Here is a 15643-nt window from a genome sequence, read left to right as displayed (position 1 = left end):
TTTGGTGGGTTAGACAGACTTTTCCACTAGCCACTACATATATATATATATATATATATATATATATATACAGTATATACATACACACACACACACGCACTTTTTTTTTCTTTTTTTAGATATTTCCAAAACAATGTTTAACAGACCAAGGAAGTTTTCAAAGTATGTCTGTTGACATTTTTTTTCTGGAGAAAGTCTTGCTTATTTTATTTCAGCTATAATAAAAGTAGTTTTTTAGTTTTTTAAAAAACTATTTTAAGGTCAAAATTATTAGCTACTTTAAGCTAAATTTTTTCAATAGTCTACAGAACAAACCATCATTATACAATATCTTGCCTAATTACCCTAACCTGCCTAGTTAACCTAATTAACCTAGTTAAGCCTTTAAATGTCACTTTAAGCTTTATAGAAGTGTCTTGAAAAATATCTAGATAAAACAAATCAGTTATTAGAAATGAGTTATTAAAATTATTATGTTTTAAAATGTGTTGAAAAAATAATCATGGAGGCTAATAGCTTCAAGTGTATAAATATATAACATTAACCTGCAGTTTTATAGCACATACATTGAGGAAAACAAGTATTGAACAAGTCATGTTTTTTCCTGGGAGCTGTTGACATTGAATTAAACTAGATTTTGGTAAAAACCATGTCAATACAAACATATAATTAAAACAAAACAATAAAAAATCTGAAAAATGAGTTCTGTGTAATAATAATAGTATGACACCAGGGAAAATACTGAACCACTGAAATGTATTTAATACTTTATATAAATATCTTGATTGTTCTGTGGGTCTCGTCCATCAAATCTGATCTTTGTATTTTATATTGGATTCAGGTCAGGTGATTGGCTGGGCCATTCTACAGCTTGATTTTCTTTCTCTGAAAGCATTTGAGAGTTTCCTTGGCTGTGTTTTGAAACCTTGTCTTGCTGGAATGTCCACTCTGGTTTCAACTTCATCATCCTGCTAATGTAGATGTTGAACTGAAGCAGCTAATATTTATTTACTATGAGAAAGGGAAGAAGGTTGTTGAACTACTGAGAGATTTCAGCTGCTGTCTGGGCTTTCACTGCCTTTCAAACTTTCCTTTCTTCATGTGTTCAATACTTTTTCTCTGTGTAATTTCATTTTATTATGCATAACATAATTTGTAAACTAATTAGATTTTTCTTTGCACATGTGCATTTCTTTGGTTGTTACCAACATCCGGGGAAAATTTCAAGTCAACGGCACCTTTAGAAATATGTTTTCTGAGAAAAATGGTGACGTGTTCAATACTTATTTTACCCACTGTAGGTGATGTTTATATGTAAATGTTTAAATGCTGGATAAGTTGGCGGTGCATTCCGCTGTAGCGGCCCCTGATTGATAAAGCGACTAAGCCGAAAAAATAATGAATGAATGAAAATAACTGTATATGCTGAACCATCGATATTGTAAATAATATTAATACTGTCGAAAAAGGATAGTATTTTCTTTACTACCAAAAATAAAAAATAAATGTAATATTGTGTGAGCAAAATAAATACTGACTTGATCATTTACGTCTCTGTCCTGCCTCTCAAATTGGCGCATCTCTTTCACTAAAGGTTTGATTTGCTCGTCTTTCAGTGTTATTTTTTCGACAATCTCTTTCATTTCCATATGAAACGTCTCACACTGTGACTGCAGCTGCTGTAACTCACTCCTGTAAACACACAAACAGAAACTGTGTCATTCCCTGTAGTCCACATTCACATCAATTCAGATTACAGATGGAGAGGAAACTCTGATCAGTTCTGTCAGTTTTTCACGAACATCTACACACTACAAAATATGCTTTTCTTCCTTCTGATTTGATTTTTTTTTTTTTTAAACAAAATCTAAAAACATTATTTGAACTCATTGACAGATTATTTTGATTCTTTTAAGGAAAAAACTCACTTCATTTTGATTTATTACAATACAGCTGAAGTCAGAATTATTAGATCCCCTGTTTATTTTTTCCCCCCCGATTTCTATTTAACGGAGAGCAGATTCTTCTCAGCACATTTCTAAACATAATAGTTTTAATAACTCATTTCTAATAACTGATTTATTTTATCTTTGCCATGATGACAGTAAATAATATGTGACTAGACATTTTTCAAGACACTTCTATACAGCTTAAAGTGACATTTAAAGGCTTAACTAGGTTACTTAGGTTAACTAGGCAGGCTAGGGTAATTAGGCAAGTTATTGTATAATGATGGTTTGTTGTCCGTAAAATGGTGTTTAAAAAATAAAAAACTGCTTTTATTCTAGCCAAACTAAAAACAAATAAGACTTTCTCCAGAAGAAAAGATATTATCAGACATACTGTGAAAATTTCCTTGCTCTGTTAAACATAATTTGTAATGTTCATCAAAATTCAGAGGGGTTAATAATTCTGACTTCAACTGCACTGTATCTTTAAACAAAATCTAAAATTATTATTTCACCCCATTGGCAGAATATTTTGCTTATTTTAAGCAAAGACTCAATTAATCTGAACTTATTTAAATAACTTTAAATAAAATCAAAACACTTCCCAGTGATGGGTTGCAGCTGGAAGGTCATCCGCTGTGTAAAACATATGCTGGATAAGTTAGTGATTCATTCTGCTGTGGCGACACCAGATTAATAAAGGGACTAAGCTGAAAAGAAAATGAATGAATGAAAATCAAAAATGATTATTTGACCCCATCTGCAGATTATTTAGCTTGTTTTAAGGAAAAACTCATTACATTTGGACTATTTCTGAAAATAAGAGGATTCTAAGAAAAAGGTCAATCAAATGCTTCTTTATTTTAAGACATTTTAGATGTATTTGCAGTGAATTTATAAAAAATATATATTTTTAGGATGTTTAATTAGTTTTTAACACCAGAACTTTCAGGATACCCTAATTTGTTTTTAAAGATTAAATATGAATCTAACAAATGAATATCCAACAAATATGGATCTAAAGCTGGATATTTTTAGAGATAGAACTTGTTTTTTTATTGTTTGACTTTCGACCACTAGAGTCAAAATCTATTATTTTCTGATATACAGTTGAAGTCAGAATTATTAGCCCCACTGAATTATTCGCCCCCAATTTCTGTTTAAAAGAGAGACTTTTTCAACACATTTTGAAACATAATAGTTTTATTAACTCGTTTCTAATTACTGATTTATTTAATCTTTGCCATGATGACAGTAAATAATATTTGACTAGACATTTTTCAAGACACTTCTATACAGCTTAAAGTGACATTTAAAGGCTTAACTAGGTTTATTAAGTTAACTAGGCAGGTTAGGGTAATTAGGCAAGTTTTTGTAAAACGATGGTTTGTTTTGTAGACTATCGGAAAAAAAAATAGATTAAAAGGGCTAATAATTTTGATCATAAAATGGCTTTTAAAAAATAAAAACTGCCAAAATAAAACAAATAAGACTTTCTCCAGAAGAAAAAATATTATCAGATGTGCTGTGAAAATTTCCTTGCTCTTTTAAACATAATTTAGGAAATATTACAAAAAGAAGCAAAAAAATCAAAGGGGGCTTTTAATTCTGACTTCAACTGTAAATATCTAATTCTGACAATAAATACCAATACACAAACTTACAATTATCAATTTAGAGATATTTTAATTTTATTTTAACTAAACAAATCTTAGGATGTAATAACATACAACAAAAAGCATCACCTGTATTCATATTCAAAGCCTTTACATATACAGTATGAAAAGAAATGTAAGCTGCCATCTGCAACGCATGTATTCAAATTGACTATTATGTTTGTGTTTTAGAATAAAACAATATATCATAAAATATACACGTTTTATACATTCTAGATACACATATACATCCAATAAACGTACAATATATACATTTTACAGTCATGTGTTGTTGTTTTTTTAACAAGGCTATTTAATAATTGTTAAAACAACTTCCTTTTCAATCACCATTGAGAAGGGTGATTTTAAACATCATCTGCATGTTCTGCATGTGCAGCATTAAGAAATATAAAGCAATTCTGTTTGTAAATGTAGGACAAAAGTATGTTAAAATAGCCTGAACTATGATTTACAGACTGTCTTACATGAGTAAATCATGTAATAAAATTATTATTTTTGTGCAACATAATTTTGATGTTAATATTAAACCTTCCTAAAAATCATGCATTGTAATTAGACTGAAAATTTGATTGAACAGCGTTTTAGTGACACCTTCTGTCTGGTTTGATATAACATGAGTGAACTGAAAAATAATTGATGAAAACGGACTCACTGTTTGTCACTTATATGATTTCGGATGATTTCCATTTCTTTGTTCATGTGCTCTTTCTCAATGTCTGCATTCATTTCCTCTGCTTTAAGCTCCTGATAAAGACTCTGCAGCTTCTCGGAGATGTCTGAAAATGTCTCATAGGCCTAGAAAAACATTTGTTAAACAGATTTTATTAATTTAAACATCAGGCATGGTCTGAAATGAAGATCATATTTCATAACAGAACTCAATAGTGCAGTTTTAAAAGTAAAAAAACAAAGAAGACAACTTCAGAGGTCATTAGGTCAAGTTAAAATTTAACTTATTATTATAATTATAATTTATTAATTATAACTTATTTCAACTTAAAATATAGAGTTGTAAACATGATGAAAAAAAATATTTTTAAATAAATAAAAGGGTTGACTGGGTGCCACAATATGACTAAAAAGTACACAATTGATAATGACTGTAAATAATATTTGACTAGATTTTTTTCAAGACACTTCTATACAGTTTAAAGTGACATTTTAAAGCTTAACTAGGTTTATTAGGTTAATAAGGCAGGTTAGGGTAATTAGTTATTGTATAATGATGGTATGTTCTGTAGACTCTCAAAAAAATATAGCAGGGGTCTCAAACTCAATTTACCTGGGGGCCGCAGGAGGCAAAGTCTGGGTGAGGCTGGGCCGCATAAGGGATTTCACAAAAAAAAGTCTTCAAATGTCATTATTAACAGTTTTAATTATTTCTTCTGAACATGAAGTGTCCTGAACATTAATAGAACATTGAGTGAAGATTATGAACAGTTCTTCTGAACATGGCATCTTTTGCCTACTTCTTGCTGCCAGAGACTTGACAGCGCTTCTTCTCACAAATCTGAACCACATTTGGCTTTAGAGCGGAAGCAGTTGAGACCCTCAGTATGGCTTGAAGATGATCATCATTAAGTCTAGACCTGTACTTTGACTTATTGAAGTCCTAGGGAAAAAAGTGGGGGAACTCACTCAAAACTTCCATTCCCCTCACCTAAAAAAAGGCGTATATATGTATAAATAAAACACCCCCACCCCACTCCAGTCAAATCAGTCTGTACCAGTCTGTATCTACCTATAATATCAATATATATAAGATGCAGGGCAGGCACGTGCACACATAGGGCTCAACCTGTGCAGAGCACATGCCCTTTTTAGTCTTGCATAGAAAGTGCCCTTCCAAAATGATCAAAAGTGCCCCCGCGACGCGACACACCCTCGGTCCCGCCCTTCAGTAGGCGCGCGATAACACCGCTCTTGAGCACGCGCGCGACAACACAGCTGATCAGAACGCGCGCGACAACGCGCATTGAGTGACAAGCGCGCTGTGTACGGATAGAATCAGCGGAGCGGGGAGCGCTCTCTCTCCCCGCTCCGCTGATTCTGTCAGAGTACAGCGGTCGGCGCGGGCCACAAAATATTGCACTGAGGGCCGCAAATGGCCTGCGGGCCGCGAGTTTGAGACCCCTGAAATATAGCTTAAAGGGGCTAATAATTTTGACCTGAAAATTGTGTTTAAAAAATAAAAAACTGCTTTTATTCTAGCTGAAATGAAAACAAATAAAACTTTCTCTGGAAGAAAAAATATTATCAGAAAAACGGTGAAAAAAATACTGTTAAACATCATTTGGGAAATATTTAAAAAAAGACAAAAAATTCAAAAAGGGGCTAATAATTCTGACTTTATATATATATATATATATATATATATATATATATATATATATATATATATATATGTATATATATGTATATATAAATATATGCTGAGTATATACACACACACACACACACACACACATATATATTCATTCATTTTTTTTTTTCGGCTTAGTCCCTTTATTAATCTGAGGACGCCACAGCGGAATGAAATGCCTGCTTATCCTGCATATGTTTTACGCAGCAGATGCCCTTCTAGCTGAAACCCATCACAGGGAAACACCCATACACTCTCATTCACACACATACACTACGGACAATTTTAGCTTAACCAATTCACCTAGAGCGCATGTCTTTGAACTTGTGGGGAAACCGGAGCACCCGAAGGAAACCCACGCAAATGCAGGGAGAACATGCAAACTCCACACAGAAATGCCAACTGACCCAGCCGAGGCTCAAACCAACGACCTTCTTGCTGTGAGGCAACAGCACTACCTACTGCGCCACTGCGTAGCACCGCATATATATCTATACTGTATATACACACAGTGCTCAGCATATTTGAGTACACCCCTCACGAATATCTCATTTAAATATATAATTTCTATAGGAAGCTAAACAGTATTATATTTGTGCATATACATTAGTCAGTACTGAACCCAAATCTGGAGCATATCTAACAAAATAACTCATGATAACGATCCAAAATTATATGTGGGCAAGGCAGTGGCGCAGTAGGTAGTGCTGTCGCCTCACAGCAAGAAGGTCCTGGTTCGAACCTCGGCTCAGTTGGCGTTTCTGTGTGGAGTTTGCATGTTCTCCCTGCCTTCGCGTGGGTTTCCTCTGGGTACTCCGGTTTCCCCCACAGTCCAAAGACATGTGGTACAGGTGAATTGGGTAGGCTAAATTGTTCGTTGTGTGTGTGAATGTGTGTGGATGTTACCCAGAGAATGGTTGTGGCTGAAAGGGCATCCACTGCGTAAAAACTTGCTGGATAAGTTGGAGGTTCATTCCACTGTGGCGACCCTGGATTAATAAAAGGGTCTAAGCCGACAATAAAATGAATGAATGAAATTTATATGTTAGGGAAAAATATTAAATAAAAAATGTAAAAAGAGCAAAATTCAGGAGAAACAACATTTTGGTGACATTTTGTAGTTTTTTTTCCTAATATTTAGCATGAATTGAAATGTATCTTCTTTCTATTTCTAAAGATGTTTGATGACTACAATATTACTTTAACAAATCTATTTGTTTAATAAATCTAAAGAGGTATAAAATCTCTTCCACATAATAGTAACCATAGTTTATTAATAATTTGTTACTGTTTAATTTTCCTAATTTAATTTGGAAACAAATGAAGCCAATTGGCTATTTAAAAAACTAAATAGGAAAGCTTCAATCTGTTGTCTCAAACAAAACAGTTAATGCTAATTTGTTTTAATTCTTATATATTCTGTTTTCATTTTTATTTAGCTTTTATTTTTTTTAAAAATCAAAAATTTTGTTGACATTTTGTAGTTTTTTTTCCCTAATATTTAGAATGAATTGAAATGTATTTTCTTTCTATTCCTAAAGACTAAAGATGTTTGATGACTAAAATATTACTTTATTAAATCTATTTGTTTAATAAATCTGTTTTGTTTAAACGCACCAAAATATAGGATCATCATTCAATGAGAATTGGATAAAAATATTAATTTCCAAAATGTTAATAAAATGACAAAATTATTAAAATGGCAAAATTACTATAATAAACTAAAAAATATTGAAAAATGATAAGCTTATTAAGAATCCAAAAGGACTTTGCTTTCTACATCGAAGAAATCCATTAACATTATAAATACATAAAGAGGAAAAATCATCCCTAGAGCAACTGGGTGCTCACCCTTGCACTCAATCTAGCACAGTCTGAACTCTTTTAGTCAGGCCGACATCCCTCTTTCTTCTTTGGGTTGTGTCTTATTGATTCCCGGGCCTCTAAACAAGCCAACAAACAGGCATTAGAGTAAACACACACACCTCGGCCAGTGCAGTTTGGATCTGCTGGATGATTTCTCTCTCCAGCTGGAGTCTGTGGTGCGCGAGCGGGCCGTGTTTCCTCATGAAATCGATCTCCTCCTTCAGCCGTGGGTTCAGCACCTCCGCCAGGGTCAGTCTGTCTCTCACCTGCGGCAGCTGATCTCTGCTCATTTTCAGCTGCAGTGTCAGTTCAGCGAGGTCTGTGCTGCAGGCTTCACGCTCTGACGGTGCAAACAGAACATAGACAGGTGAAAAAAGTCAAGGACGGGCCGCTGTTTTTGGTGAATGCACTTTTTTAAAGATCCCATAACCATTTTTTTAGGCTTTTAGTCCATGTTTGTTAGATTGTTAGGAGTTATTTAGATGCTTGTGCACTCCTAAAAGTTAAAACAAGATAGTTTTTAAATTATTTAAATGAATACATTATGATGAAATGTACAGTTTTGCTACTCCCCCAAAAAAGGAGGATGCTGTTTGTTTGTATTGTCAATTATAAAGTTAAAACGCTAGGTATAAAATCTCTTCCACATAATAGTATCAATAGTTTATTAATCATTTGTTATTGTTTAATTTTCCTAATTTAATTTGTAAACAAATGAAGCCAATTGGCTATTTAAAAAATAAATAAATAGGAAAGCTTCAATCTGTTGTCTCAAACAAAACAGTTTATGCTAATCTATATGCTAATCTATGCTAATAATAAGTCTTATATATTCTGTTTTCATTATATATTCTGCTTTTATTAACATAAAGTTTTAATTCTAAAAATTATTATAACTGTAATTTACACTACAAAACATTAAAACATGAAAATAAATAATTAAAAAGACAACAAAAAACCAAACAATATGTAATCATTTTAATTTTAACTAAAAGTATTGAAGTTTTTTATTTAGCTGATATTTTTATATTTTTCTTTCCAATAATGCAATTAATGTAATTGATTATTAATATTTTTTAGATTTAATTAACAATAGCAACACTGCAACTAAGACAAAACCATTTTAAAAGCCATTTAATGATGTTTTTTAAGCATTTTTAATAAATGTACTAAATAAATCTACCTAATACATATAAGTACACCCCTCACAAATCTTTAAATTCATATTTTAAACAAGAAGCTTTAAAATATTATTAATTCATTTACTTTCTTTTCAGCTTAGTCCCTTTATTAATTAGGGGTCACCACAGCGGAATAAACCGCCTACAATATTATATGTGTCCATATACATTAGATTAGTCAGTATTAGAGCCAAATCTGGAGATAATTGAACAAAATAACTGAAAATAACGGTCTAAAAACTAGTACAGCCAAATTATAATGTTATAGAGAAATATTAAATATAAATTAAATTACAAAAAAATATGTAAAAATTTAGTTTCAATTTTGTAGGTTGTAATTTTTTTGTACTCAGTTATATTGAACACTTTCTATATTTATATACTGTATATATATATATATATATTGAGCGATTTTATAAATGTAAACTAAATAATAGTTAATTCCGCTGTGGCCACCCTGGATTAATAAAGAAAATGAAAATGAATGAATGAATGAGTTTGTACCTTATATCCTTGTGATAGAAAAGAATATATAAGTATATAATAAAGTAAAATATAATACAACCTTTATTTCCACATTACTGTAAATGTTAGTAGCAAGTTATGACTGATATCCAGTCTGACCTTTCTTCATTTCAACAGGAAACTCGTTCTGCTTCCAGACACAAAGACTGTTCAGCTTCTCTAAAAGTTTCTTGGCTTTCTCCTTTTCTTCCAGTATAGCTTTCTCTGCATCTCTCCTGTCCTGTTCCAGACGCTCCACCAAACTCATCACATCCATCAGGACGTCTGCAGTGTCTGTCCACATTCCACTCTCTGTGTACAATACAAATACTCACAATTCAAAACACAACAACCAGAGCTTTAGCAAGCTAAAAAATATTCATGTTGAGGTTTGCTCAAATTTCATTATTTATTTAGATAATGCTGTATATAATATAAAGCGCATTACTAACAATAATGCTAAATATAAGCATGTTTCTAAACATGTTTAAGTATAACAAATAGGGAAGTTCTCAGCAAAACTAATAATAATAGTAACAGCACAAAGAAATGCATTCATTTTTTCCTTCAGCTTTTTCTCTATTTCAGAGGTCACCACAACGCAATAAACCAGCAAATATTCGGGTATGTTTTGCAAAGCGGATGCCCTTCTAGACGCAAATCAATACTAAAAAAACACACATATACAAACCCACTCATACACCAAGACCAATTTAGTTTTACCAATTCACCTATAGTGCATGTCTTTGGACTGTGCGGAAAACCAGAGCACCTAGAAGAAAACCCCGCCAACACGAAGAGAACATGCAAACTCCACACAGAATTGCCAACTGACCCAGCTGGGATTCGAACCAGTGACCTTCTTGCGGTGAGGCGACAATTCTAACCACAAAGCCATTGTGTTGCCCCCAGAGAAATTCAAATTTTATCAAAAGAATTTTTGAAACTTTTATTATACTTATACTATATTATTTTACAGACAATTATAATGAAATCAGTGTAAAAATGTATTTACATCAGCAAATGACAAAACCAAATAATATTTTGCACTGGTGTGGAACACACTCAATGTTTAATTATGCTGTATCCACCTATACGCTGTCAAAAAATGCTGGGTTCCACAATTCCTTCATGTTGTCCCAACACAAATCGATTAAGTTAACTTATTCGTTTTTACAATTTTAAGTGGATTGAACAAAAAGATTTAAGTTGTTGAAAAAAAATCTTGAGAAATGTCGGTGCAATAGCCTAGTGGTTAGCGTGCCGACATATGGTGCAATAGCACGTCAGGGCGTCGCGAGTTCGAATCCCAGCTCGACGACATTTCCCTACCCCACCCCCCCTCTTTCTCTCCCACCTCGCTTCCTGTTTCAATGCTGTCCTATCTAAAAAAGGCTAAAAAAAATCTTAACAATTGTGTTGTTTCAACTCATTTTAAATAAGTAGTCTAAACAAACAGCAAAAGTCATTTATTTGAATGTAGTAAGTTAATGTAAGATAACTTTATTAATCCCCATGGGCAAATTTCTTTGTAATATTGTCACCATCAGGTGTTTAACACAAAACATAGGACATCATAATACATGGTTTCTGCAGGTTTAATCAAGTCAAATGTAAGACTTGTTAAAACCCTTTTAAGACCCTTATGAATGAAATTTTAGACTTATACAGGGCTCAACACTAATGATTATTTCTAATGGCCCGGTTGGGCCAATCGATTTTTTATTTTGCTAACCACAAAAAAAAAAAAAAAGTAATTATTTCTTAGTGATGTGCCAGAACTCTAGTTGTATACACTTTATTCAACATAATATTTCTTTTTTTATGTTAAGTTTAACATTGTTAAAAGTATATTTATTGTGGAGGCAATTCCATAAATAATCGTAAATATATATTTGTTGACATTTGGTCCAAATTGATTGAGTATAACTTATATTCAACATAATGCATTTCTGTTATAAAACCTTAAGTTTTATGTCTATTTATAAATATTATGTCTACTCCCTTCTGTAAATATTTTTTGTATGAATGGAAGATAACATAAAGGGATAAACTGCTCCGTTATTATCGTGAGGAACTGTGTAATTGTTTTTAGTTTTCTTTTCCTGATTTTATTGAGATGGATTGTTGGTGATTGGATTGATGCCGGTCTGATTGGGTAGCTTTACTTGGACAAAGGAAAATTAAGACCTGTTTAAATCAAATTTGAGATTTTAGTGAATTTAAGACTTTTGAAGGCCAAAAATTTTGTTTTTAAAATGTAAGACATTTTGAGACTTTTTAAGACCCTGCAGACACCCGTAATATAACATTCATAGAAGGTTTATATAAAAAACTACTACAACAACAACAACAGACCAGCTGACTTGAAAATCATATCGCTTGTACGATAAAGGACAACTTTGCCCTGTTCTTTAAAACGTGAGGCACAGAGTCTTCATCCCAATGGCAATAATTCAAGTGGAGATGAGAAGATGTTTTGAATCAGACATGATTCTTCCTGCTTTTCTATATGCAGCTCAACAGAAGGCAATAGTTTGTCTTTTTGTAATTTTTTTAGTTGGTTCAATTCATTTTAATAACACAGTTGATGCTGATGTAATGTTAGCCTGTGTCCACACTAATTTATTTTCGTTTGAAAGCACTTATTTTTCTCTCTGTTTTGGCTTTCCGTGCACACTGAGATGACGTTTATGTGAAAATGCTCCCCAAAGTGAATACATTTGAAAATGAGGTTTTTGTGTCGCAGTGTGAACTGTGAAAACGGAGGCTTTGCAAAACAATGATGTATTTTAGTCATGTGATGCAGTCATGTGACCAATTCAGCTAACATGGTGAATGACATTGTTTTGTATGCTGTACATTTTAACAGCTTTATTAAAGTAGTGCCTCTCTTCAAAGGACACCAAATGTGTACGGTAAGCTATTGTTGCAGCGACGAAAATTGTGACATTCTGCCGCAACGTTTCAAAGAGATGGAAAGTAAATAAACGGCAGGCTGACACAGGTAAAAGCATGTTATGTCTTTGTGTATGCACAGTACATGAACAAAACCATTTTCCAACCCAAGCTCATTCTGGAAACGTAGCCCCGCGGACGTTTCTGGAGACCGCGATTTTTTTCCGGAGCCGGAGCCGGCCGCGGTGGACGACGACTGGGATCGAGTCTGGGGAACAGCAGGTTCCGGAAATCAGGTAAGACGAAAAACGGAATGCGAAAAAAAAGGGCGAGAACGCGGCGGGATCCGAAAACGCGGTCGAAATCGAAGACAATGGCTTTTGCTTTTTTTTTTTTTTTTTTTCAATCCGGCGGCTTTTCGCGCGAGAACGGCAAAAAAACGCTCGAATATGTACCTCCCGGGACGTAAATTGCGGTCCGCAGAAACGTCCGCGGGGCTACGTTTCCACAATGAGCCCGGGTTGCCGTTTTCAGTCGTTGTTGTGTGGACGTGGAGCGTTTAAGACAAAAATGCCGATTTCAAATTTATCCAGATTAGTGTAGACAGTGTTATTATTTAGCTGTATTCAGACCAAGTTTCAGAATATTAGTATTACTGAATATAATACTTTAAACCCCCAAAGCAACACAATTTAAGTGCACATTACAGCAAAATAATAAAAATGGGAATTCAAGACTGTCATTACCTCGTGCATTAAGCCCCATGCCTTCAACACACAGATCTGTGCTTGTTTCTGCATTTCCGCCTTCAGTAGAAACACATCTTAAACACAAATGCAAAATACAGCATTTATTTAGCTAGTCTTTAATAGTAATGTATTATTAATTGAATGAAAACTATTTTCTGATGATATGTTACATATAGACCACATCCTGTATAATGCATAAACCCATACAGACTGCTGACCATAAGATTTATCTTACAGGAAAATGGTTACTATTGATGTATGTGATGTGGAAAATCTATAATGCTTTATGGCTCACTTCCAAATGATCCTGTGGCTGTTTTCATGTGCAGTTTCATGCTGAGCATTATCACCCTACAAGTTAAGAGACATTCATTATTCATTCATAAGGCCGAGAAGAACATGTGATTCAGTGTACAGTATGTACAGCAACTATTAACCTGTTTACACCAACAGTAGTGCTATTCTGATTTTACATATTCTTCCGTCATTTTCCTTCGACTTAGTCCCTTTTTTCATTAGGGGTCGTAGATTGAACCGCCAACTTATCCAGCATATGCTTTACACAGTGAATACCTTTCCAGCTGCAAGCCAGTACTGGGAAACACCAATACACACTCATTTACACACACTCATACACTACGGCCAATTTAGTTTCTTCAATTCACTTATACCGCATGTCTTTGGACTGTGGGGGAAACCGAAGCACCTGGAGAAAACCCACACTAACACAGGGAGAACATGCAAACTCCACATAGAAATGCCAACTGACCCGTTCGGGACTCAAGCCAGCAACTTTTTGCTGTGAGGCGTGTTTCCCCATTTTACACACTAACACTCCCAAATAAGCTCACATACATTCAACCAAATGAGCTTTACACTACAAAAGCAAACTCATCAAATGCACTTTCACTTACCTCTGGAAGTGGTTAAAAGTACACAAGCTGTAAATGTTTCAAACGCCTATTGAGTGTGATCAAATTGATTAAAACACATCTCATTAAGCATTTTTTTTTTGTGCTGGGCAATGATAAATCTCAATAAATCTCATCTAAAACAAATGTACTGGAAACACTTTTGTTTAATTACCAATTCTCACTATTAAGTACTTGCTTTGTATCTGTGTATTAATAGGATATTGGCTGTTTATTAGTACTGTATATATAAAGTTATCTTACTCTATATACCTAATCCTACATAATATCCTAATCCAACTACTACCTTGCTAACTATTAATAAGCAGAGAATAGTACCTTACAAAAAAGTGTGCGCAAAGTTTGTAATTACATAATGTACACTGTAAAAATTGAGCCTGCCTTAATATTTTAAGTTGAATCAGATTAACTTAACAAGCCACTTCATGTTACATCAACTAAACTGACTTAGAAGTCAAAGTTTGAGTATAAATAACTTTAAAAATTAAATTGAACTTAAGAAAAAGTAACATGAAAACATGCTGTCATTAATTTTCCATCATATTTTTTCAGTGTACAGTATATGTGTGTACTGTGTATACTAAACATAAACATGTATTTCTATGTACATTTATGTCTATATTTGAGAACATGTTTATTTATGTTTAGATATATATTAATACAATAAAATGTTATAGTTTAATTTAAATTAAAAATGTAAATAATACAAATTTTAAATTAACTTTACAAGCCGTTTCAACCTCAACATCAATTAAACTAACTTAAAAGTCAAAGTCACGATATATTTAAAATAACAATAAAAATAACTTTAAAATGTTGTTATGAGTTTTTGATCATATAATTTGTTTCCTAGTGTTAGTGTGTGCACCGTGCATATACTGCAACGAGTGGTTATTTGAGTTACTGTAGCCTTGATATAAGCTCAAACCAGTCTGGCCATTCTCTGGCATCAAGAAGGCATTTGCGCCCACAGAACTGCCACTCACTGGATTTTTTTCTCTTTTTCAGACCATTCTCTGAAAACTCTAGATATGGTTGTGCGTGTAAATCCTAGTAAATCAGCAGTTTCTGAAATACTCAGACGAGCCCGTCTGGCATCAACAACCATGCCATGTTCAAAGTCACTTAAATCACCTTTCTTCCTCATTCTGATGCTCGGTTTGAACTGCAGCAGATCGTCTTGACCATGTCTACATGCCTAAATGCATTGAGTTGCTGCCGTGTAATTGGCTGACTAAAAATTTGCATTAACGAGCAGTTGGACAGGTGTACCTAATAAAGTGGCCGGTAAGTGTATTATATTGTACTAGATCATTTAAAAACCAAAGAGTAAACAAAGTGAGTTTATTTATATAATAAAAATTTGATAGTTTAATTTAATCATAAATATACATAACACACATATTACATATGTAAAAACTGACTTCTATTTTGGATGTAGATAATTACTGCACAGCAAAATAATTTTGTATTATTATTATTGCAGCTAACAGTCTCAACTCTAAGGGCAAAATTGACCAATGAGT

At 33.3% G+C, this 15643-nt stretch overlaps 1 protein-coding gene across 16 annotated transcripts in view; it reads right to left on the bottom strand.

Annotated features, from left to right (window-relative positions):
• Positions 1 to 15643, bottom strand: part of ccdc178 (coiled-coil domain containing 178) — a 326195-nt gene that overhangs the window by 308051 nt on the left and 2501 nt on the right. For 14 of the 16 annotated variants that reach the window (XR_012399519.1, XR_012399523.1, XR_012399520.1 and 11 more), the window contains exons 4-9: positions 13481 to 13536; positions 13183 to 13259; positions 9659 to 9850; positions 7973 to 8193; positions 4278 to 4420; positions 1539 to 1692 (exon numbers count right to left, since the gene is read on the bottom strand). Coding sequence is in view for 6 of the 16 variants with exons in the window: in XM_073941078.1 (XP_073797179.1) it covers positions 1539 to 1692; positions 4278 to 4420; positions 7973 to 8193; positions 9659 to 9850; positions 13183 to 13259; positions 13481 to 13536 (843 nt within the window). In the remaining 10 variants the exon portion in view is untranslated. The remainder of the gene's footprint in view (positions 1 to 1538; positions 1693 to 4277; positions 4421 to 7972; positions 8194 to 9658; positions 9851 to 13182; positions 13260 to 13480; positions 13537 to 15643) is intronic. The other 2 variants (XM_073941081.1, XM_073941083.1) reach the window with 1 other exon arrangement.

The sequence above is a fragment of the Danio rerio genome, chromosome 24, assembly GCF_049306965.1.
Source record: "Danio rerio strain Tuebingen ecotype United States chromosome 24, GRCz12tu, whole genome shotgun sequence".
Taxonomy (NCBI): domain Eukaryota; kingdom Metazoa; phylum Chordata; class Actinopteri; order Cypriniformes; family Danionidae; genus Danio; species Danio rerio.
Note: the sequence above shows the minus strand (reverse complement) of the source record. Positions and strands in the feature narration are given on the sequence as shown.